This window comes from Phalacrocorax aristotelis, chromosome 14 (assembly GCF_949628215.1).
Source record: "Phalacrocorax aristotelis chromosome 14, bGulAri2.1, whole genome shotgun sequence".
In the NCBI taxonomy this organism is placed as follows: domain Eukaryota; kingdom Metazoa; phylum Chordata; class Aves; order Suliformes; family Phalacrocoracidae; genus Phalacrocorax; species Phalacrocorax aristotelis.
In genome coordinates, this window is record NC_134289.1 from 2,419,029 (window position 1) to 2,444,409 (window position 25,381).

Sequence of the window (25,381 nt, forward strand, 5' to 3'; positions counted from 1 at the left end):
CCCGGGGTGGTTTCCCTCTACCAGGACATTGCCTGTTCAGCAACAGTCTGAGATTTGAGCTTTTACAATGGTGGAAAATTTTTGGCAAAGCCGTCAGGCATGGGCTTCTGTTCCCCTCACCTGCTGATGGTGCTGATGCTGTGCTGGTGGACTCGTATTTATTTCTAACCTTCTTGACGCTTTGGCCAAACGGTTGGGGGCCAGTGTACAGCCCTGCTTATTTTCAGATGTTATTGTTATCCTCCGGATGTGATTTTTTGACTTGTTTTGCGTGGGATCCTGTTCCTCCTCTCTCCCCTTGAATGCATGCGTGGTTCCTGGCTGGGAGCAGGACCCATCCCTACGTGGATGATGGCTTTTACCCCGGAGGTGCCGTGAGGCCAAAAGCCACCATTTGGGCAGTGATGCTGGCTTGCCCACCGGCTCTGTGACACACGGTGCCACAACCGAGCCCAAAAGAGTCCGGCGTGCCCCCAACTACTTAGTTTAAGGGAATTTTAGACGGGCACGGTTCAGCCCGCACACTGGGAGGATTTGTCGTGGTGGTGACAGGTCCTTCAGGGGCAGCGGACCACTCCCTCGCCTCGGAGCCCTGCACCCCTTGCCTCAGCGCCTCCGCCGTCGGGCCGGGGCGTTGCTCCCTCCCCGGCCCCGCTTCCCCATCCCGGGGGTCCGCCGGCCTCCCCTTGCTGCGGGCCGGGCCGGAGCGGAGGAGGAGGTGGCGGGGGCGGGCGCAGGGCAAGAAGGGCCGGCCCAGGGACGCGCTACGTGTCGCCGGAGCCCTTATAGCCCCGGCCCGCCGCGGCCCGGCCCCGCCGCCGCCCGTCACCACCATGTCGAGCCGACAGCAGACGGTAGGGCCGCGCCGCGGGGCCGGCGGGCGGGGGCCGGGGCTGCGGGGCGCGCTCGGCTCCCTGAAGAAACCCTCTCCCGAAACCCCTGGCGCCGCCGCTTCCCCCCCCGCCCGGGTGCGGGGGGCTCGCTCCGAGGCGGGCAGCGCTGCGGAGGCGCGGGCTCCCCGAGCTCCCTTGGCTCGGGGGATGGAGCCCGGTGGGCGCCTCCTGCTCGGCGCCCGGGCCCGGACCCGGAGCTTTCCTCTCGGGGCGCACCCGTCACCTCGCAGGGGGGACACTAAAACCGTCTCGTTGCAGTGCGGGGTGACGAGGATGGAGGCTCTCGCCGCGAGTCGGTCCGCCCTGGTGCCGATGCGCGGGCGCGGTGTGTGTCCCGCAAGCACCTGGGCGGGGGCCCGCCCGTCCCGCAGGTCAGTCCCGCGTCCCGCCGCCCGGCTTTCGGCAAGTACCGCTGGGCCGACGGCTGTCGGCTGCGCTGCCCGCCGCGCCGGTGCCGACAGAGAGCGGCCGCCGCGCTTTCGGGTGCCCTCTGCCCGGGTCCCCCCGCTCCGGGGGGGAAGCTGGTGAGCCGGCCGCCACCCCCCATCGCCTTTCGGCGTTGCTGCAGAGCCAGTTTTCAGAAAATATTAAACAGACAGCAAAGAAAAACGATGATAGCCGGAGCGTAATTAATTTAAAAATCAAAACTGCAAATCGCAGTCACGGCCAGAAATCGTTTTCCGCTCGCCAGCTGCCCTCCCTTACTTCTTGGGTTTGGGATATGAGGTCTGGGACCCTCTGAGTGCGTGCATGTTTTCCAGGTTTTAAATCAGAACCATAAGAAATCTTGACATAACTCTTTCGGGCTGCTTTAGCTGGTTGAAATTTTTTTTTTAACCTTGTCATGAATTTTTCAGATGGATTTAATGCATTTTGAACACACTGGCATTCTGTCTGGATAGGAATGCGACCAAACCCACGTGTAACAAAGCGTGCCTCTGTAGCAGGGCGTTCTTGGAAACGCGAAAACCTGTGGTTTAGGGATTATTTCAGGGAGGGGAGGTGCAAGATGTGAGCTGTGTATGGGAGTTTTGTTTATTGCTGTGATAGGAGAGAAGCACTACTGAACTTCAGAATAATCCCTTTCCTTTGCCTCCACCCTAGGCTGGAAAAATGACCTTTATAATCCAAGATTATGGTTGACCTTTGTACCACGACTGTCAAAATACGCTGTCTGGTTGACAGTTTCAGGCATACTTTCATGTGCTTATCTGCCAGGTGTGTGGTAGAATGAGAAAAGTCATGATTTCACTAATTACAAGAGGTTTTGGTAATTATGATATCCCACTAGTGATCCTCCCTGTCTATCACCAGGGAGGTGTGTTGCACAAAGCGTAGATCAAGTTCTTGCTCCTAACGCGGTCTCAGTGGCTCCTTGGTTACAACCATCTCAAGTCAGTAGCAAAGATACAGGGTACGGCATTTTGCCATGATAGGGGTCCCTTGGTCAGCACAATTATTTGCATACGCATGGGGACAGTTGCGTTCAGTCTCAGTGTGATTACACAGCGTGGTTCGGGGGGTTGCGGCATCGACCACACACCAGAGATTTTGCTGAACAAGGGAACAGGCGACAGCACAACGTGCTCCCGCTGCTGGCAGCCTAAATGTTGTAGCCCAGAGGAGTTTTAATGTGGTGGTGAACTTCTCATGACACCTTTTGTAGCTGCAACAGCCAAGATGGTTCTATGAGAAAACGAAGATGGCGTGCACAGAATAATTTGCCCTACTGAGATCCCTATTAGTAGGGCCCCTTACTTAATCCCTGTTTTTCATTCTCCCGGTAATGTGAATTCTTATTGCTCATAAAAATCATTATTATTAATAAAATCTCAGGTTCTACCACTTCTTCATAGTGTGGGTGATGTACTAATCTTTCTCCCACAGACAAGGTTTTAGTGAGGCTGGGTATTTCCAGCATTATTCACTGTCCGAGAATATGTCAAAAATGGGTTTCGCAGATGATGTTGATTGGTTGTCACCTTTTGAAAGGCACGCAGCAGGACAGACTGGCTGTGTTATTTGACTATGCTCCTCATTTGAATGAAATCGAATAATGGTAAGCCTGGGATTTAAAACCGAAATTCAGCTAGAATGCTCTCTGGAGTTTGAGGCTAGTTTGAGGATATTTTAATTGCATACTTCTTTATTCATAGAAGCTTATAAGGTACAAAGAAGAAAACTTGAATTTTTTTACTCTGCACATGCTGTCCTTAAAAATTAACAAGACACCTTAATTCTGCTGAAGACCCAAGACTTGGTGTGCAGGAATCTCTCTTTGGCTGGTTAATGTGGAAACGGTCTCTTCGTTTCTGCTCCTGACATTGCAAGAGGTGTGAAGGCCTCTATGTGGCAGGCAGTGTCCTTCCGTTCACAGACCTCATTGACAGAAAGCATTTATTTCTAAACAGTTCCAGGACTGATTTTTTGGGGTGAAGAACTGTCTTTAATGATCACCTTTAAGACTTCATGTTCCTTAGACAGGCCTCCCGTGTGCCCCAGTGGTGAAATCCTACTCTCATGAGTAAGTACACCGTAAAGTAATTGCAGTGAGTAGCATGGAGCTGTGGGACTGCCCTTGTTCATTGTGTGGGCTCTCGCACAGTGCCGCATTCAGGGCTGAGCAGTTCTTTTAGCCCCATCGAAATAGCAGCTTGTTCTCCCTACACCTGCAGCGTTGTTGGTATTTCCACAGCTCATTACGTCTCCCCGCCGAGCAGCGTTTTCATAACGAGCAGGAGGGTACAGACGGTGCAGTGTGCTCCGGCAAAACAGCTTGCTGCGGAGCCCACACCTACAGGCACGGCCCTGCCCTGGAAAGGCTGGCCCCTCGCCGGGGTGACCTGGCTGCACAGTTTGCGTGTCCCTGTGGGTGTGTGGGAAGTGCAGCTCAACATCTCTCGTGAGATGGAGGTGTTCTGAGCTGGCTGCCAGAGTCCTGCCCCTGGCAGCAGGTGAGTGTCGTGCTGGCTGCGTGCAATGAGTTTCTCTTTGGATGCCCTTACAGGTGCTATGGGGAGGTTGAAAGCCAGTGCTGAAACTGCCTTTTTCGGTTACAGCTTTGTCATCTGTCTAGTCTTGTAACAGTGTCTGAATGGCGTGGCATGTGGCATCCCTTGTTTTCACCAGGATGCTGTTTCTGTAGCCCAGTGGATTACAAGGCTGTAACTTCTGATGGTTCGTTCTGCCTGCATGCAGTCGCAAATTATGTGGTCTTATTTAAAGATAAATTAACGTGTAAAAATAATTTAGATTTTTTAAAAAGAATTATTTAAAGAGAAGGAAAGAATCCCACAAGATCAGAGGATAACCCTGAGGAAATAAGAAAAGGCTTGGTTTCTTTGCTGAAAAACTATTCTCAGCCACAGGGCAGAGATCAGATGGACTGAGTGAAATCACGGGCTGTGCAGTGACTACGCACAGCTTCATCAGTTTAATTGCAAAGCAGTGTAAAATAAAAAGTTTCTTAAAAAGCCCAAACCAATGTGTTCATCTCCTCGCATGCTTATTCTTTACTACATAAAGACCAAAACATCTTTAAGAGGTTTATGTTCAGAGCAGTTCTGGGTAGCTCATCACAGTGACGCTTGCACAGGTGACAGTGCAGCAGGCAGCAAAGCCCTTATTGCAGGGAGTTAGTGTGGCTTGGACTGGGTTGAATTACTCAAGAGAGTGTTTCTGATGTTTTATCCAGCGTTTCAGAAGTCTTGGGTTTATGGCTGTGATTTATTTTCTAAAACACAGTGTCTAACTCATTGCGCCATGACAGTGAAAGGGGATTGTTTTCTAGTTGCTCATCATGAACTTAGTATGTCTTATTTTCTATAACCTTTTTTGCTTTATATCTCTTTTGTTTGAGGATCATGGAAAGGTCAGCAGACTAACTATCTCGATACGCTTTATTTCAACTTCCATTGTTTCCTATAGCTCTCTCCTGTTTTCTCCCTATTTCTTTTGAAGTCCTGTGCTATTAATAAATTACGTTTCCAGCCTGTTGCCCCACCTTGCTGTTTCATTCACCTGCGCTGTTTTGCAGGGCTGCCAGTGTGCCAGACCTGTGTTTATTAACCATACTCTGCTCTGTAAGAGCAGGGATGTTCAATCTGGGGAATCCCAGGGGAGAAAAGCCAGAAAAAGTTGTAGCCTCCTAAATATGAATGCCTCTTTCTTTCCATAGTTCAGGGAGGCTGAGCCCTCCAGGGAATGGGGAATGAAATAATCAGCTTGATGTGGCCCAGCCCCAGAAGTTGCAAGCTGGGGACCTTGGTGGACCTTCCCCAAGTGCAAGAAGGCTTGTCTGGTATGACATGGTAGTGCTGTTGCAGCTGGAGCAGCAGGGTATGCTTTCTAGGAGGCTGCATGGACAGAGCATCTCCTGGGGCTGTAGAAGGGTGTACACGCGGAAAAGTGGAAGGGTTTTTCTGCTGGGGCAGGTGGTTCCTGCCTGAACACCCCTTCCCTCCAAGGGTAAAGGCAGGCAGGTCAAACCTGATCCCTGCGTGTGCACTCGGAGACTAATGTTTTGCTTTCCCAACAGGACTAGTGGTTCTTCACGAGATCTCTTCATCTCCCAGGGACCCTGTTTGGAGGAGCGTTGCTGAGCGCTGCTGCTGCTGGTGGTCGGCATGTTGGGTGCCATATGGAGTGGAGTCTGGGGCACCTAAACTTGACCATAATTTCTCCAGCTCTGAGTTGAAAGGCTTTGAGTCAACATGTTATTTCCTGTCCTGCTGCTGGGCTCCTGGATAAATACAGATTCTGGCCTTGTCTGGTTTTCAGGTTGCACTGATTAAGTCGTGGCCAGTTACAAATCTCTGCCAAAACCTATACCTCAGGCATAGGTTTCCATCCATGCTCTCATTGGGCAGCTCCTACAAGTAGTTTTAGGCAAGACAGCAAACGATTTTGAAGACCTGACACTACCCAGACATGTGCACTGCAGCTGCAGCTTAGATTTAGGCCACGATGATTTTGTTTTTCTGGAGGGTTTTCAAGAGAAGTACTGGCATACTTGCTTTTTCCCCCCCCCCCCCCCCCTTAACTGGGCTGATGTTGATCCTGGAGGGTGTCTTTAAATAGCCTTTAAAAATGAAAAGACCTCGCCTATCTGAAACCAGGTGTTTTAGATAAACTTGCAGCTGTACGCACCCACAAGAGATAAGTAGCATGCAGGGCCTGTATGAATGCTCCTAATGATATGCCCTGGCTTGAACTTGTACTTCGGTCACAGTGCTCATGCACTGTGGTATCTTAAAAGTCCATTAAGAGTAACGCCATGTAATTCAGGTTACTGTTTATTAATTTACTGTTATCATGAGCGAGGTGACTAATGTTTATCTCTGATTTAGCTCTGAATCAGAGCTGTAGGAGTGAGAAACAGTTCCTTAATGGTCTCACAGCTTAATCATTTCTAAGTGAAAATTTACTTGGAGTGTATCATTAACAAAAGGAGGGCTGCAAAAAAAGCCTGGTCAAGGCATTCAGCATGGATGTGCGTCACAAAATGGGGTGCTGCAGTTAGGATTTTGCCTGGAGGGCTGGTAGCTCATTGCTGGTGCTGCCTCCCGTCCCTCACAGAGCGGTCCTTTTTCGTTTACTTACAGCTTGGCTTGGTTACAACTATGTGTGTTGAAAGTTTTGTCCACTGAGTGGTGACAAAATGTGTTGGCCTGTTTGGAAAGCAGAGCTTGAGAAAGGAGCTGGTTTGCATAAATTTTATTCTTTTTTTTTTTTTTTTTGTATGTGGCTTCTCTTTAAATGCAGCACTTCAGGTTTGCTGAGATGAGCTTTTTTGTGCATCTTTGGAAAACAACCGTTTATACTTACATTTCCAAGACTTTCTGACCTTGAGGTCTTCACGGCCTCTCTGGCAGAACAAAATGTTTTCTTCAATATCAAACCATTTTTCAGGTTTCCTTTGTGGTGCAAAAAAGTGTGTCGGGCAGGAGGTAATCTTTCAGGCCTGCCCAGCCCTTCTGATGGGAAGGCCATTTGTTTGTGTTGCTAGTGGGTGTGGGAAGAGGGGAAAACCCCCTCGTTTTAGAGGAGGTGACTGCTGCTGTAGGGGGCTGAGTTGTGTCCTTGCCTCTACCAGGGGCTCTGTGCACAATGCTGGACAAGCCACCTCAACCATGGCTGGGGCAGCTCATTGCACCTGCCCCCATCTTCGCAAAGCTAGTCTGAGACCACAAGGATGGATGTGAGGAGCATTGAGCTCTTGGAGGTGCAGCCTGCAGTCCAGGGGAGCTGCTCTTCAAACATGTCATTTTTATAGGGCTCAGATATTGCAGGAGCTCAGGTCTTCATCTGCTGTTCGGCTTACTCTCTGCAGCTCTTCTGCAGCTGTAAAACTGGGGATGATGCCACCCTCGGAGAGATACTGGGAGTTTTCATAAACTTTTGAGGGATCAAGTAACAATAATTCCCAAGGAAAATGTGCAACTGTCCTTCAACCAGCCTTTGAGTCACATGTAATGACTAAGACCTGTGCCTACACCTGGTTTAGGGAGAAATGAGGGAAATGCTGAATAGCCACGCGTTCAAGAAGAGTACAACATTCTTGGTGCTGACTTAGGCAGGGGTCTAGGTAACCCTGTGTGTGCTCACATAATTAAAAGCCTGTCTGGCAGCTTGTATGGGTCAGATGCACAGGTAGATGGGGCAGGAAACATCATCCACGTGTCTCTGAACTTGAGTCCTCAACTTGGACTTGGCTCATGCAGCTTGCGGTGTAGAATGGCATGTTCAATGCTGTTGATCGTGAAAACAAGCCCACCTTCAGCCCACAGAAATACTGAGGGGACTGAGGAGGTACTGAGTGAGGACAAGGTCTGTTTGGCTCTGTCTTTATTTTCAAGCAGCAGCTGAGAGTGAGGGCCAGGAAGGAGTTTATGGCTGGGACGCCATGGTGCATTGTTCCAGCTTCCATTGATTTATGACTTGAGATACCAGAGGCCATGCCTTTCTTCCTGACGGTCCTTGAGGTACTTTCCTTCCATTAATTCATCTTAATGATTTTTTCCAGCCAAATGAACTTTTGGTCTGCCCAGGAGAGTTCTTCCATTTAACAGTGTCCTGTGTGGTGGTTTGGGTCATGGTTTGGGTCATGTTTCCCTGGAGTTTTTCCTGCTGCTGCTTTTCCCCTTTGCAAACCTTAAAAAAAAATCTCTGAAGTAGAGAGACATCTCCTGTTGCCTGCTGGTGACCTTTGACCACTGCAAAGCCAAGAGCATGGGGTTCAAGATGCTAGGTTCATCTCTGCATCCCTCCCAGATACCTAATGAAGCAGGGAGAGGCAGCATGTGGCTGCAACACTGAGCACCCACCAGCCTTGGGCTCGTGTCCAGCTTTATTCTTTCAGCAGCCTGCCATAACATCCTGTAAAGGAGAAGTGATGCAAGACGGTTAGTTCTTTTACAGAAAAATACATACACATATATATATCTCAAAACCTGATGAAGCTGCTTGAAATACAGACCCTCTGTAGCTGCCACTGCTTATGAAATCCCTAGAGCTTCTTAAAAGGTACCAGATTTCTTTCCTGAGAGGGTTAAGATGGGCATGTTAAAAACAGGTATCCTGTCCCCATATTGTTTAGATCTAAGATGGGCTTGGTTCAACCTGTGCTAGCCTGTGGCGTGGAAGGACGTTCTGCTTTCTTACTTAGCAGAAGATGGAGCTGGTGTCCTGCCTGCCTGCTGGTGTCCATGGTTAGATGTTGGCCTCCAAGTTTGAAGACCTATTGCAAACTGAGTTTATAGGGATACAGAGCTGCTGAATGTGGCTTGCTGTGTTTTGTGGTAGGGCAGTTCAGCTTTTAAAGGTAAGTTAGCGACAGTCTTGGTTTCTTGAACTATTTTCTGGAGCTCTCAAAGGGAATGGTTTTGATGAAATAGGATATAGCTCTGATACGTTGGCTCCTGGTGTTCACTGGAGGACCCACTGGGTAAGCTGTTCCCATGTGGCATCAATGAACAGCAGAGCTTTGATTGTAGCTTACAACTGAACATAATTTAGCTCAGCTGACGATCTCCTGATGCTATATTGCAGGTTTTTCTTTGCGTGGTATTTGGTGCAGGAGTCCCGGCTGTCCGTCTTGCTTGTTTTAAGGGATAAGGTGCCTACCTTGTCACAGTAAGAGACGGGACATGTACAGTGGTGTATTTACCATAGAGAGCCACAACCCCTTAATTAAATTGCTGAATCTCATGCAAGAAAAGAAATTACTGTATGTAAATGCAATTCCTCTATGGAACTTTTTTTGTTACTGAAGTTAGTGTGTAGTTCAAATATGTACCCTTGTCCTCCTTTCCTCTTGTCCCTGAAATCTGAGGGACTGAGTTTACCATTTCCGTAACCTGATATTTTTCTCCAAAAGAAGATACAGAAGCATGGCCGTGTGTACTGGGTAGTTTTTCCTGGTAGGGGAGTGGTGGCGTGCGGCTCTGATTTGGTGCAGCATTTCTCACGCAGATACCGTTGCACCCCGCAAAGCAGCTCAGCCGGCTGTCAGTCATGGCGTGATCCACAGCAGCCTTGTAATAGACCGCAGGCATCAAGGCAAAACCGTTCCCCTTTTGCAGAGTCAAACCTATTGTTTGCAAAAATGAGTGTGAGCCAAACTGCTGAAACGGGTTCATTTAGGGGAGGTAATTTAGCAGAACCACTCTGAATATAAAAAATAGGGCAACCATGGAAGGATTTCTTGTTTAAATTGTTATTTTTGTCAGCGGCTGACAAAATGCTTTGTTCGTCAGATAGTTGTTGCCCATGCAGCTGTCCCTGGTGATTTCTGGAATGAAGATAGGAAGATTTTTTTCGTAATTTCTGTCCCAGCCTTGCAAGTTCATCCTGAAAATGTAGGAGTGCAGGATGACTCACTAGTTTTCCTGTACTGAGGAAATTAGAGTAGCGAGTAGTGACATACTGTAATTTAGAAGTAAAGAAACGCCTGATCTGGGTGCCTTCAGAGAAGCAGATTTTAATGCCCATCCTGCTGTTTTGAAGTCACACAGTCTAGAAGTCAGCACCTGATTTGCAAGGTGACTGGAATGTGAGCCTGGTTTTGTTGTGGTTTTTTTGGGTTTTTTTGGGCTTTTTTTGCCAGTGTTGTATAAAACTTGATTGTGGCAATCAAAAACATGCAAATTTATACCAAGAGAAAAATATTTTTGCTGCGATCAAAAATAAGGTCTTGCTAAGAGCTCAAAAATTCCTGTGGGTTAAGAAAAAATACTCTACCTAACACCACCATGAAAACCTTGTGTGTTAGCAATGTTTGGCATCTCCAACTGTCTGTCTCCAAGCTGAAAGACCGCTTGTTTTGGGTAATTGGGATGTCTCTGCTGGTCTCCTTAAGATCTTCTGTGTTATGTTCCTGGCAGAGGACAGGGGCTGAGGTAGTGATGCCAAAAGGAACAAGCGTCAAAGGCGGAAGGTGCCAATGAGCAAGTGAGGTCTGCTGTGGTTTATTCAGACCACTGAATGAAGAAAGAGAGCCCGGTTCAGCATCCTGCCTGGTGCGAGGGAACGCTGGCAACTCCAGCCCCAAAACCTCTGCAGGGTATTTGGTTACGCATCACTGTATTACTCAGCTAAGTCTAAAAAGGAAAACATAACATTACTTCTGCTCATGTATGGGTGATGGGAGAGAAGACAAGTCCCACGTGCAGGAAAGAGGGGGACAGCAGCATGGGAAGCAGGAAGGTGGGTGGTATGGTAACGTGTCGGGTGCTTGAGAAGTTCCACTTCCCCATCTGGACCTGCCAGCCAGGCTGTGTGTCGCGATGGTGGGATCCTGGGAGGGGGAATGGGCAAAATTTCCAGAGTAACTCAATCTTGGTGGGGTTTTCCCCTGGGAAAGAGTGGAGCTGGTTTTGAACCATTTACCACCTTAGTCCATTCAATGAATCAAACTCAAGTTTGGGAAAGGTCTATAGGGTTAGGGTTACAAGAGCTAAATCATGACTTCAGGGACTCTAAGATTTCTCCATCGTTCTCCAATATGATCATAATCAAATCTTTGCTTCCACAAGCAAAATCCCCCTCTTCCTTCTCTTCCTCCTTTTAATAGTTTTGCTTTTCTGCAGCAAATGACTGTTTTGAAGGTTTTTCCCGTTTTGGTGATGGACACCTTATCTTCTCAATGACGTCAGCTTGCCCATTTGCAAGAGCAGCTGTGGGAATTGCCCTGGTAGAAGAAAATAATTTTTTAGGGAAATGTCTCATAAACTTAATTTTTGTGCGTCAAATTCAACTGATAGGACAAAAGACTTTTTTTTTTTAGTAACATGGCAGGATTTGGGAGGGCATTTTAAATAAGAAGCTAGATTGGTCTCTGGAGGCTTAAGCAACTGTTTGACTTCAAACTTGAAAGCTTGCTTGATCATTTTATAATTTTAAAATTCTGTTTTACCATTTGCCAATATGATCAGCTGAAGACCTTTTGAAAGCCTCTCTTCTTCCTTTTCTTTTTTTTTTTTCTTTTCCTGGAGAGATGTCCAGGCTGCAGTACCAAAATAGGGCGTGTATTGAATGTTTGACTGGAAAAAAATGAATCATACTACTAATGATGTGAGATAGCCCTATAAATAAAAATGCAGCTGGGGGAGTCCTGACCCTACCCTCACTGTTGGGTCAGGGTTTCCTCGGGGCTGTGAGCGCTGCCAGCTGCCAGTTGGATGCTAACCATGTTTGTACGAGGCTGACCCCGCTGCTAGGCGAGCCGGATGTGTGATTAAGTGCCCTTAATAGCGCTGTGTTACAAGAGCCTTTCTCTGCTGGCATCGTTCTTGGGCTGATCTCTGCTGTGTTTTTGGGTGGGAGTCCCTCTCTGGAGTGGGATGTTGCCGCAGCCTGCCATGAGCTGTGGCTCTTGGGTCGCTTCCAGCAGCCTGACTAGGCTGGCTGCAGCAGTGGAGGGAAATTAAGGGCATGATAAGGACATTGGTTTAGACCTCATTGACTTTCACAATGACCAGCACCACTTTCTAATGACAAATCTTTCCTCCTACAACGTCAGAGAGCTCTGCCTTCTGTGGATGGCTGAGCAAGGGTTGACCTGAGGTTGTGGCATGTGCTTAGGGGATCTCTTGAATGTCCTGCTCAGCTCCCATCTCTCCTCTTCATTCCCATCCCTTGGCTGTGGCACATGGCACTCACACTTGGTTCTTGCCCTGGTCCTGTTCATTATGCAGCCATGTGGGTGCCAGCTAAAGAAATGGGTAGCTGAGGGCAGGAGGAGATGCTGCCTTATGTCCTAAGGTCCAGAGTTTATACATACTTAAATTTCTAGTGGAAGATGGTGAATCATCCATGTAATTCATTGGGACAACACTAAATGTTGTTCTAGTGCATTTTCTATTAATTGTGCAGTCATTCTGTTTTTTAAAATGTCAACAGTGGTTGGGAGAGGCCCCCACGTATAGTGCATTTAGCGCTCAGGTGAGAGGAGAAGATGCTCCCTGAACGACACCTTCAAGAGTCGTCTGGTCAGGGTGCTGGGCCTGAGGTCCCTTCCAGCCTGGATTCTGTGAAAAAATCTCTCCTGGGGTGTTCGGTTTTTGTGGACAAGCACAGCTGTTCCCTTTCAGGGACAAATACTTTGGGAAGAGCTGAGGTTCCTTTTTCAGATGCCATGAATTAAGAAGCAGTAGCACTCAAAGCAGAGGACACTGATGGCTCCTGATTTCCAACAGGTCTGTGCTATGATGAACTCTCTTGTCTCAGAGGTCCCATCTCTTTTTTCAGGAGGAGCATTAAGGAAAAGCTTCCTGCCTCTGCCTGCAACCTGCTTTCACAAAGCAGGGGAGCATCTTGTCCCACCAGGGCGGTGGCCAAAAAACTTGTTTCTTTTGGAAGCCAAGCCAGGAGACACTTGGCAGGTGGCTCAGTCAAGCCTGATCTTAAAGACACCTGAGATCTTGGTGTCTCCCAGTTTGCCAACCTCATGGAAAGGTTCAGTAGCATAGAAGGCCAAATGCAGAGTTAGGATTTGGCTTCTTGGTCTGCTGCAGTCTTGTCACAAGGTTTGGAGCCATGTATTAATTTTTTTCTCATTTCCTGGATGAGGTTATCCAGAGTGGGCTGAGCACTGAGATCATGCAGATGTGGTCAAACAGCGGATTCACAAGGAAAGGATAGGGTGCGGCAGTGTCCTTCTTAGCCATCTGGCTGGCAGAGGCTGGATGGCTCTCCTTTGGAAATGCTGCCAGGTCATTTATTGCCTTGTTTGGAGCCTTGTTTAATTATAAGTAAGAAGGTTCTCTACCAAACCTCACTTCTTTGATCTAGACTATTGCAAGAAACACTTACCAGTGCCCCTAAATTGTCCCCACCATGGGGCCCAACATTCAGGCATGAGTGTGTTGTGTGATCATTGGGTTATCTCTATTAAATATGTTTGGTTTATGATGACACGGGTAAAACCATAAGAATAAAATCAGTAGGACAGCCCCACATCTGATTAAACCCTGTCCACCACTTATCTCTGCCTCCCAATGGTCTTGTAGTATATGTTCTTACTAGATTAAATCTCTCCAGGGTTTGTTCTGAGGCCACTGACGCTTAGTTTTGGCAGTGCCTTCACTCCGTTTGATCACGCTTCAGCTCTGGCTTCCCTAGCTGTGTCCCAGCTGGTGGATGATTAGGTGGGAAGTCGTTGCCTGCTGAACAGCCCATTCCTGGCCAAGCAAGCTGCCAGCCCAGCCATCCGCCACGTGCTCGTGTTTGTCTCTGCCTTTTTTTACTTTCGGTGTAGCTGGCAACAAGAATTGGAGTCAGTGTGCAGCAGGCAGTTGTGCAGGGTTAGGAAGAGTTTACCAGCAAGACTATTAATGTAGCAGAAAAATCAGAAGAACTTGGTACCGTTTGGAGCTCCCAGCAGTTGGGAGAGGTCTGACAGTGTTGCTGAATTGCAACAATGCCCTCAGTGATGCTTTCCCAAGCCCGAAAAGATGCCAGCGTGCAAAATAGAAGCTCTGAGATGCACATACAGGGCAGATTTACGGCACAGCACCATGTACTTTCAATAACAATCTTGTTACATCAGCCACGTAGGAGTGTGTTAGTTCCTGCATCTTCCCGAGGCACAGATGTTATTGTGGTCATCTCCTGCAGGACAGATCCAGAGATCGACGTTCTGCAAAAGCAAGCATGCAGCTGTAGTTCCTACTGGTGCAGAGGGCATGAAAGAGAGATTTGAAGTGTGCAGGTTCATTTCTCCACACAGAAATATCAGTCTTGTCTGTTGTGATTTGCAAACAAATTGCAAAATACCTGCTTTATGTTTTTTGGAGCGCTGCACTTGAGGAGTGTGCACTCACCGGGCAGGTGTTATGCTGCAGCAAGGGAGTTTTTGCTGAAGGGCTGAGTGGTGGCAAGCTGTCAGGAAGGTGATTTTGGGCGCTCATGGTTTGCTGAGGGTCCTTGGCCAGGCAACACATAATTTCAGGGCAGTGCCAGAACTCAACCAGGAGTAAACACAGCAGGAACACACACGCCCGTCTTGGGAGAAGGGATTATTTTTGGCTGCTAGGTCTTCTGTGTGTGCTCGTTTAGTCTTGCTGCTGAAGCCCGAAGCCCTGGGGACAGGTGAAAATTAAACCACTGTGGTGCTGTCTCACCTTTGCAAGCTCAAAATATTCAAACAGGCTTTTGACAACCCACTGCAAAAAAGCGAAACAGAACAAAACACAAAAACAGAATCTTGAGCTACTTACCTTTTATTTTCTGAGTCACCAGCACATGTTGGGCTCAATCACTTTTCCAGGGTTGGGTCTAGAGAGGTTTTGAGTTTTTCTTTTTCTTTTGCTGTGGTACCTGGACTCTGAGTTTTAGAAAGCATCTCATCTGTCCCCTACACTCCAATCCCCAAATAGTTGATTTTGTCCTTTGAAACAACTGTGGAAGGGGGAAGGGATGTCAGGGACCCATACTCGTGGCTGCAGCAACGAAAATGGGAAGTGAGAGTCCTGGAGTGAGAAGATGCATCACTGGAGGTGGTTGAGACAACAGCCCTGAAAACCCTTTTAGCCCGGGACTTCCCATCAAGTCATATGGTGCTGGCACGGGGTGGGAATTGGTCACCTTGGGCCAGCTCTGGAGGAATTGCTGCTTCTTCCTGGAGCGTCTTCCAGTGCAATCCCACAGTCATGGTACCAATGTTGAGGCTTGCTGAGAGTTAACCTTTGAGGCAAAGTTTATGGCCATTATTAAGATTATTTTGGACACAGCTATTTTTACCAGTACATAAAAATGTTCTGGAGTGGGGTAGCTCCTCAGTGTGCCCACAAGCAATTTAAGATGGCAAATTTGCAGGCATTAAGAGGCTAATTTTGAAGCCTTTCACTAAAATTGAATTGAAAGTAGGCATGAAATTCTGAGTATAGTTATAAGTCACCATGGTGGGAGATTGGTGTCTGCTGAGATGCTGACTTCTCTGAAAAGATAATAATAAAAACAGGTGAGGAGAGGAGGGTATTATTTCTCTTCTGTTATGGAATAATTTTCACCCAGATTTCTGTGCACGCAGAACCCTCAGTTGCATACAAAATACCAAGTCTCTAATGAATGCTTATGCCTCTGCTGAATCATGGTAAAGTGTTAATGGCCAAGCAAGCAAAGGGGGGAAAAAAAATCAGGCTACATATTTAAAAGTGACCTTTTACTTTATTGTCTCTCCATTCGTCTTTTTTTTTTTCTTGCCAAATATTTTTTCTTGGACAAATGAAAGATGATCACTTCCCTGCTGTGATTTCAGATGTAGAAATATTTGTGTAGTGCGATGTAAATCATGAGAAAGCCCAGACCTGCTCTTGTACTGATGATACAAACTGGATAAACCTATGTTCCTGAAAAATCTGGCTGGGGAGAAAATATTTATATCCTCTCTTGCTCTTGAGGCTTTTCCTTTGGCTGCCTTGGTTAGAAATGTAATCCTTGCCATTAATAAGGTCTTGTAGATACTTTATGTGCAAGAAGTCTGTGTTGATGTACCGTTGCTGGAGCTCCACGGCACAGACAGGCTGTTCAACTGCATCCCAGTGGAGAGCCTGGGGCTGCTCTGCCCGCAGTAGGTCAACTTTGAGAGGCACCAAAATTCAGGCCTCTGGCTCAGCATCATGCTGGTCCCTTGTTTGCACCAGAAAGTGCACATGTACGTGTTCTGGTGTTGTTTTCTCCGCCTCCCTTCCCGCCATCATTCCTGGCTGGGTCCCAGTCTCGCTCAGCTCAGCCCTGCTATGTCTCCTTTTCTTGCCCCAGCTGCAATTATTAGCAGCCTTGTTATGTTAAACATGGCAAGTAAATTAGCACCTTACGTTGCTTTTGTTTTGCAAGCATAATTAAAATAATAGGTGAGTCTGCCTGTGTTTTCAAATGCCAAAGAGGCAGGGAGTGTGCTGCCTGTATCTATGTGGACTCCGGACTCCGTGTCCTCCCCTGCCTGCCTGTATCAGTCACCTGGCAGCACTCCTGCAGCAAAGAAAGTCACCTTCTGCTGCTGCCAGCAGTGGCAAACGCGAAGGTGTTGCCACCAGAAGCCCTCTGAGCAGAGGCAAGTTGTCTTCAAAAAATGAGTTTGCGCTGTTCAGACAGAAATCCAGCTTACACTGAAAGGCAATGCTTTTCTTCCCCATTTTCCCTTTTGTACCAAGTTACCAGAGTTCACTCAATGGCTCATGCAGATTTTTAACCAATTTGCGTTTCTCTCCCTTCTATTAGTCCCAGATGAGATTTGCTTTTGTATAGAGAGCAAAAAAGTAACAGAAGTGTTTCGTTTTGCTTTGTTTTCATCAGGAATCAACCAATGTGGTTTACCAAGCCCACCATGTCAGCAGGAGTAAGAGAGGACAAGTTGTCGGTACCAGGGGTGGATTTCGAGGCTGCACGGTTTGGCTAACAGGTATTTTCGTCTGGGCATGAAAGTGCAGCTTCACGTGGGACACCCACTTGCATACATGAGTATGGCTCGGAGGTGGGGATTTGGGATCCACAGGAAACATCGACGTTCCTTGTAAACTGGGAATTGCAAAATATTTACACATGGGAAACACTGACACGTGGTGCTGGCGCAGCAGGATATTCTCCCTGGCAGCTGCTGCCCATAACTAATGTTTTTATGAATTTTACAGCTGTTTTCAGGCTCCGCTGAACATATCAGAAGCCCTAAGGGTCGCACTTGTTATTCCCAAGCATGTGGCTGAGGAAGTCTTGGCTCAAATCCAGGCAATCCTTGGCGGTGAAACGTGCCCAGGGTTGTCCAAAACAGCATGTGGATGTTTCCATTCTGGGTCGGTGGGAAGTTTATTGGGGCACCTAGGTTTACTGGGTTTAAAATGACCTTGTAAGCAGCACAACAAGGCAGCCAACTTGCCTGAAGAATAAATACTCCAGACAGCAAGTCACACTGGAAGCGGTTCCTTGCACAGCCATTGCAGGTTTCTTACAGTATTTCTTATTTTGTAAGCCTTCCAACGCGTTGCCCTTCTCTTCTACTTTGAAAGATAAACCCATTGTTTGGGGATTAGAGGCTGCTTGAAATTACAATTCATTCATTTTGCTCCACTAATATTTACACAACTCTATCTCTTGCTGCTTGTCCAGTTGTTTCTTTGCTTGTTAAATATTGATATTTTCTTTGACTGCTGTTAGATGTTGGAAGACATCCTAGGAAGGGTTTGTAAAGCCATTCTGATTTGCTGTCATATCATCTTATGTGCTAGACGTTGGATTAAAACATACCTCTGTTTTGTTGTCCTCTTTAATTTTGAAAAGAAGGCCAGCACGTAACTGCTTTAATACCATTTCTGATGCCAAAAAACCTATTCAAGGCAATTTTCTTGTGTCTGAAAGGTTTGAGCTTCTCTGGCTGATGATTATTCTTTGAAATAGACAGTGGTCTCCTAACTTACTATCAATTTAATTCTAAGAGACTATATGGAGGACACTTCATTGCATAGACTGCATGGATTAAGTAGAAGGGCGTTTGAATGCCCTATGTTGCCAGCTCAGGAGAGCTGTCAGTTAGTCTGTTGTACTACAAAAACCAAAGGCACAGCCAGCAGCATTCACCTTTGCCCAGCCAGATTTCCTCTCCAGCACAAACATGACTGTTCTGCATCAGACTGAAAATCCACCTTGCCCAGGGTCTTGTCTCCATGAGTGGCCAGTAGTAGGTGTCATGCAAAGGGTATAAAAACAGGTGAGCAGATGATTCTCACTGCATAGGAGATTCTCCAAGGCTAAGTGTCTCCTGAGGCAGGTGCGGTGTTTGGAGGTGTTATCTCTCCTAAGTCAAGGTCGTCTTCCTTCTCAAGGAGTTTTCAACGCATGGATCCCCACCCAAGGGAAGGGAGGAGTTTGGTGCTGCAGGTGCACTTGCTGCTTTCTGACACAGCCAGTAGCAAGTGCTTTTTGTGCAAGTGGATGGAGCTGGGATGGGAAGCAGCCACCTCGATTGTTGTCTCTCTGACTGACTCCAGGAGACACAGGCAGCTGAAGATGCGATGCTTGTTCGCACAGCTGTCCTGCTCCTGCTCACACAGATCTGTAGGTGCTGCTCTGCAGAAGGAGGCGTCCATGGATGCAGAGGGGCAATTGCTGCTGGAGCCTGTCCCGCCCCACACAGTTGCGGCAAGAACCTCTCCTTGGGTTTACTCTGGGAGAGCAGTTGACTGTTCATAGGGCGAACAGGAGGAGGAAGAGGAAGATGCTGAGAGACTTACAGGCAATGGCATCCTTTCAGGCTTCCTCTACTTACTGGTACCTATTTGTCCCACCATGGCCCAGCGAGAGGCACTTCTGCTACACTGCTTGTTGAACCCCTTCAGATGTTGGGATACAGTAGCTTTTGTCATGGCATTAATGCCATCCCTTCGATAAGAAGGGTTGGCCGGGGTCTGTGGTGGTAACTGTGTGCTAAAAACACAAATCCAACTTCCCTACCTCATTCCTTCCTCAAAACAACTTCAGACAGAAGGAGTTTCCCTGCCAGTGTCCCAGGAGGTATTGCTGTCGTTTTCCCTCTTTTGACCTTAAACCTGAGCCTCACTTCTCTGTCTCCAACAGGCCTTTCTGGAGCTGGCAAGACAACCATTGGCTTTGCTCTGGAAGAGTACTTGGTCTCTCATGGCATCCCTTGCTATTCCCTGGATGGTGATAATGTTCGGCATGGCTTGAATAAAAACCTGGGTTTCTCACCTGAGGACCGCGAGGAGAACATCCGCCGCATTGCAGAGGTGGCCAGGCTGTTTGCTGATGCTGGGCTCGTCTGCATAACTAGTTTCATTTCTCCTTTTGCGAAGGTAAATTCACTGCATCACATTCTGCTCTTTCTCTGGGCAGCCTTGATTTCGTGCTTGTTCTTAGGGAAGAGAGATTTACGTAAAGGACTTCCTATATATGTCTTTTTAACTTCTCTATTCTTTTGTAAAACACCACTGATGATACACAGAACTTCACACAATCAGTACGAATTTCTGGAGGGCAGTTTGTTGTGGCCTTTTTGAATATATTCAATGTTACAAATCAATTAAAAGCTAAGAGAAGGTTAAAATCTTGACTTTTGAGTTGACAAAAGCCTTGAAAAACAGAGGCTCCTACTGTTAACTCGTTAGGAGGCAGAAGAGAGGCATAGAAACAATAGCCTATCATACTGCTATCACTACTCTGTCTGTAGAAGTATTGATTTTTTTATGCTTCCTGAGAATACCAAGTCGCTGCCGTTATCAAGCTGATGCAAGCAGTTCCTTGTTTTGACACAGGACAGATAATTATTCACGTTCTAAAGTTCTGTTGTCCTGCTTAACGAAGAGATCTTCCTGATGTTTCGGATGGAAAAAGATTAAAACAGATCAAAGATTTTTTTTTTTTAAGTATCTTTAAAGAAAAGGGGGAAAGGGAGATGAAAAACCCTTATTAGAATTAGTGTAAATTTAATAAATCTAAACCAGAGAAAAATTTACTTGTGTTAAATTCATGTAGTAGGAATGTGCTTGCTGCAATTTGGACGCATATGACTTTTCCCGTCTTTCTTCTAACAGGATCGTCAAAACGCACGGAAAATTCATGAGGCAGCTGGACTTCCTTTCTTTGAAATCTTTGTAGATGCTCCTCTAAATATTTGTGAAAGTAGAGATGTGAAGGGTCTGTACAAAAAGGCAAGAGCTGGAGAGATCAAAGGTATGGAAGAGCGAGCTCTTACTTTGCCTTTTCCTTTCTGAAGCATTGGATAGCATCTCATTGCGGCTCTGCACGTAGGGGTGGGTTACTAAAGGCTCTTTGTAGTGCACAGGAGTATCCTGTTTCCCTAGTTTTGCTGTCACAAGTGTCACTTGTAGTAGCCGATATGGTTGAGTGCGCACTGGTTGTTTGTACAGTGCTGTTGGCTCTAGGACACGAAGTATTACATTAAATTAATTTAGTTTGGGTTTAATTGTCTGTAGGATTCACGGGGATTGACTCAGAGTATGAGAAGCCTGAATCTCCTGAACTAGTGTTGAAAACGAATGTTGCGTCAGTGTCTGAATGTATTCAGCAGGTTGTGGAGCTCCTCCAAACACAAGTAGGTTATTTTTATGCCACCGCTACCGGCAGCTTGTAAGCCTGCTTTTGGATACTGACTTCTTGGTGAGCATTTAAAAACCAGCGTGTTACTTAAAACTACTGTCTGTTTCTCTCTTTCAGAACATTGTGCCCCATAGCTTGATTAAGGATGTTCTTGAGCTGTTTGTACCTGAAAATAAACTCGATAGCATCCGAGCTGAAGCAGAGATGCTGCCATTTGTAGAGATCACTAAGGTATTGTCGTGCATGGATGCTGTGCTGTGATTCAGTTGCTGTTTAGCTGGTCGAAGGGTAGAAGCTTCTGTAGGGATGTTGCTAGAGGGGTCTGTGTTCCTGACAGCTACGTCCTTTTGTGGCCATGCTTTATGGCAAGCTGAAGTGCGGGTGCTGATCCTCAGCTATTTTCTGCTGTGTCTCCACCCCGTGCTGTAGCAGGCCAAGGCTGCCAGTCTCCCTTGCTGTGTTAGTACAGCCCTGCAAGCAGTTGTGCTATGAAAGTTTGTGAGCCTGGCTTTAAAAAAAAACCAAACCAACCTCCTCATGGCTTTCTCCCCCTTTACGAATGTTCTGTGTTTGAAGAAAATCAAATGAGAGCATTGTTGACGCAGAAGGGAAGGAAAAACAACCTCTGAGTTTGACCTGGTGACAGGAGTGCCATGTGGATTTGTTTTGCAGCTGGATCTGCAGTGGGTGCAGGTGCTGAGCGAAGGCTGGGCCACTCCGCTGACCGGCTTCATGCGCGAGGCAGAGTACTTGCAAGTGATCCATTTTGGCACCCTGCTGAATGGTACGAATCCCCATGCTTTGTGTTAATGCTGGCCGGCAAGCCGCTGCGGGATGTGATGCCTACCCCACGGTGTCTTGGCAGGCAGCCATATGGAAAAGCTGTGTTGTCCCCCTCCTTTCCTCTTGCGTGTTAAATGCAAGGGCTTGTAAAGGACTGCAGGGGCCAGGAAGCCATGTCTGGAAATGTACCAAAGGGTACTAAAGGTGACCAAGTTCACTGTGCTGTGGCCGGGGCCTTGGCTCATGGCTTTGACATATCACACAGTGCCGATCAAACATTTCAGTAGCCATTGTGTAGCTCTTTTCATGCTCAGTTATACCAGGGTAAATAAAGATGCAAACCCAAAGCCAAGTAAGCAGGGAGGCTGCCAGGCTGAACTGGAGGTGGGAGAAGGAGGCAGCTGTTCCTTGGAAACAGGAGCCGAGCCTGATTTCACTTTTCTTTTTCCTGTTTTCCTGCTTATCTATTACAGTAACTTAAAATAAATCAGCTTTATCTATTCATTAGCAACACGTTAGAGGTGTTTCATCATTGGAAAAGGCAAAGAGTATTCAGGCAGGGATCGTCTACAGCTGAGACCGGTGTGGTACATGTTTCTCAGCTGTAGATGCTGCCGCTGTGGCTTCACATGCACACGGGGTGCTCACTTTGGCTTTTGTAGACCTGACAGCCATCTCTGGCCTCAGGGATTTGGAGTCTTGGTGAGCGAGTCCTTTTGAGTCTTGCCCTCCTTCTAGAGGAACATGTGGGACAATGGACTTGCTGCTGTTATTAGGATTTGGGAACTATGCAGCAGATGCAAATCTCAGGACTGCTCACTTTGGACCGGAGGAGTGACTCTGCAGGGGCTTCTGCTTTCAGACATGTCGTAGCCTGTTACCTCCTGCCTAGTGTGCAAACAGTGTTTAAAAGCACGTGTCCTTCTTATCAGACCCTAGTCTGTGGTCTTTGAGCTGCCTGTTGTGCCTGACAAGGTCACAGGGGCACCCTGTGATGTAATGACCGTGTTGCTCTGGAGCTCCACACTTTGCACCAGAGGCTCATCTCAGCGAGAATCTGTTTTTGGGGCACTCCCTGAAACCTGTCGGCATCACTGAGCACAGCTCCTCCGGGTTCTGCAGGCATATGGTCAGGATTTGTAGAGCTCTATGGGGTCAGAGGACAAAGCCCAGGACACCTGCTTTTAGGCAGGGGATGAACTCTCCAGAGCAAGTTTTTTGCAGTAGAGGGCATCAACATCAGTCCTCAGTCTACCTTGTCTCCACAGAGGTCTCCAAACTCAATATCTGCATGGTCAGGCCTTCAGGGTGACATCTGGGCAGGAAGGAGAACATCGCTGGTTTGCTTACATGAGCTTTGGGAAATGGTGGAGGGTTTCCATCTCATGGTGCTGAGGCTGGAGTGTGTGTTGCCAGAGGGAGGTTTGAGGCTGGTCATTCCGGAGTCATTGTCCAGCCCTTTTGCCCAGGGGTGCGGGTGGTGGCTCCAGCTGTGCCTGGGAGGACATGTGAAGTTTTGGTGGTCTTGAGCAAGTTAGTACTCCTCTCACTCAGACTTTGAGCAGTAAATCCCACCTTAATACTGCCAACAGTTGGGTGGATGGGGTGCTTTGTGTAGGGGCACGACGGCCACCAGGAAGAAAGGTAGATCCACAGGGCATAGGGCAGCAGGAATGCCGCAGAGCCTCCAGCATTCTGCCCTCCACACCAGCGACGCACGACTGTCAGGGCTGGGTGGCAGCGAGAGCGTAGGCGTCGCACATCGCTCCCCGGCAGTGTGACCCGCGTTGCACAGGTGAGCGCTGGAGGGGCTGGGGCGGTGCCGTGGAGGACCGTGGCTGTGCCAGCAGACACCCTGCCTGTGGTTAGGCAGTGCTTGCTGGGGGTTTTAAATGAGGGGCTTTGATTCTTGGAATGGCTACTGTAACTGGTGCCCGTGAGTGTTAATTATCTTAATTGTGTTTGTGTTCTCCCAGAAAGGAGTCACTCTGTAGCTGGTATGTATATCGCTGTTCTTAGGTTGTACAGGAATTACTTCAATTTGTATTTTTTTTGCTATAAAATGATTTTTTGAGATTTAAAAAAAAAATTAAGACTAGACACAACCACAGCTCATTCAGCCGGTTACAGAGTGGAATGACATACCCCGTGTCCTGCTGACCGGTCTTCACAGAAATCCCGGTTGTGTAATTTTGTAATTACCTTTGCTGGAGTGATTTTGTTTCTTTTTAATCTGCATCTTGCATTTGGAAATGGAACATGGAGATCCTTAGCCTCAGCATCACTTGTTGGTTTCATAATTCAACTTTTTCCATGCTGGCTTTATTGACTGATCACTGGTTAATATCATTTAAATGTATGAAGTTGATATTGATTGGCTGCCATGTGACTATAGTTGTGATTATTCATGAAGGTGCTTGAAAATTGCTGTCTGGCAGACAAATGATACCTAGGTGTGAATTAAAAGTAAATGCAAACATTTAATAAAGATTTTAAAAGATCTATATCATAGTCAAAATCCTCAAATTAAGGCTCTCAAGGGTCCAAAATTATTTCAGTCAGATCAGAACAAATTGAATCAGTGATTTGTTCGTCCTTGCTTGTGAATGGAAACACATGGGAGAGACCGATTCTTCTGTATGAATACTGGGATATCCAAGGAGAAATGAGAGGACCTTGGTGGAGGAGTGGGGATAACATGACTTTGAGGTATTTAGGGACAACACTGAAATCAGAAACTACACATGCCAATGTAGACTCGCTGTATACACAAAGAAAATAGAGGAAAAATGGACTCTGCAGAGATATAAAGGAAGACAACAATACAGAGATAGCCAGAAAAAAAATCAAAAGAAACAAAGCAAAGGGTGCTGGTGCTTTCCCTGTTGGAAGAGGCAGTTCAGGAGGTGTGCAGGGAATGAGATGCCCTGGGGAACACCAAGCCAGAGCTGTCTTAATAGAGGTCGTTCTCCTGGCGGAGGAGGCGGGGGTTATATCCAGGGTTGCGTTTTCTAAGTAAATTTTTCAAAGAGATTCTGCAACAAGCTAACTGGAGAAGAGCCAGTCTTTCCAGGGAGATAGAGAGTCCAGAAGCTAATGAGATGCTCCAGATGTCTTTGAGACATCTCTGGCCAAAAGATAAGGAGATTTCGTATTCAACTAACATCGCTATTTGTTAGCAGTGCAGAAAAAAATGGGGCAGTGAATAAATTTACATGATTGATGGTGAATCCCCAAGCTAGTCCTGGAAAATTTGGCTCTCCAAAGGGAGAACATGTGCCTCTGAAAACCTCTGTTTACTCAGTGCCCAAGGCTGGAGGATGTTAAAGTCCTCACCCTCTCTTGCCAGATGGTGTGGTCAACCTGAGCATCCCCATCGTGCTGCCGATCTCCACAGAGGACAAGGAACGGCTGGAGGGCTGCGAGATGCTGGCGCTCAGCTACGCAGGGCGGAGGGTGGCGGTCCTGAAGAACCCCGAGTACTTTGCGCACAGGAAGGAGGAGCGCTGCGCCCGCATCTGGGGCACCACCTGCGCGAAGCACCCACACGTCAAAGTAGGTTTGTCCCCGTGCTGCTTGGGGAAACCTGGCCAGAGTGGGAAATGTGGGCAGGGGCTGGAGAACTGAACCTTTCCAAGGTTTTGAGGGCCATGGGTGTCCTGTCTGCTCTCCAAGCCCAACTCCTCACAGGGAACCATCGCATCCCAAGCAGGCTGGACTGAATTTCTAGACTTGTGAGTTAATGCTGCACTTGCTGCTTAAGAAGAGCATCAGATAACAAGTGCAAGGCGAAAGGGAAAATGAGCATGCTGCTGAGGAGCTGCTCCCTTCATTTACTCATCTTCACCAATGTGCCTACCTCCAAAAATTTCTAACTCAACCACCAACTTAGCCCCCACATTTTTCCTGTGCTTGTGTTGTGACAATCTCAGTGATGCTGCCAAACATTAATGCTGCAGATTGCAGACTTGTGCTCCTTTTTAGCTACGTTTACTCCTCAGTTTGATTGTTTGGTACAGGCAGCCAACAAGGGCATTGTATTTTTACAGCTTATCTTTTCCCACTTGCTCTCTGGCGGTACAAAGAGCATCATCCCTTATAAAGGGAGAGCTCCAGGTTATACCAAGTGACTTGAGCTG

General features: G+C 47.3%; 1 protein-coding gene across 1 annotated transcript in view; it reads left to right on the plus strand.

The window, feature by feature from the left end:
- Positions 1–495: 495 nt before the first annotated feature.
- The window catches only part of PAPSS2 (3'-phosphoadenosine 5'-phosphosulfate synthase 2), a 30,426-nt gene continuing 5,540 nt past the window's right edge, over positions 496–25,381 (plus strand). The window contains exons 1-8 of the mRNA XM_075109575.1: positions 496–854; positions 16,689–16,794; positions 18,960–19,195; positions 19,934–20,072; positions 20,336–20,454; positions 20,577–20,690; positions 21,132–21,243; positions 24,592–24,797. Of these exons, the coding sequence (XP_074965676.1) occupies positions 834–854; positions 16,689–16,794; positions 18,960–19,195; positions 19,934–20,072; positions 20,336–20,454; positions 20,577–20,690; positions 21,132–21,243; positions 24,592–24,797 (1,053 nt within the window). The 5' untranslated portion in view covers positions 496–833. The remainder of the gene's footprint in view (positions 855–16,688; positions 16,795–18,959; positions 19,196–19,933; positions 20,073–20,335; positions 20,455–20,576; positions 20,691–21,131; positions 21,244–24,591; positions 24,798–25,381) is intronic.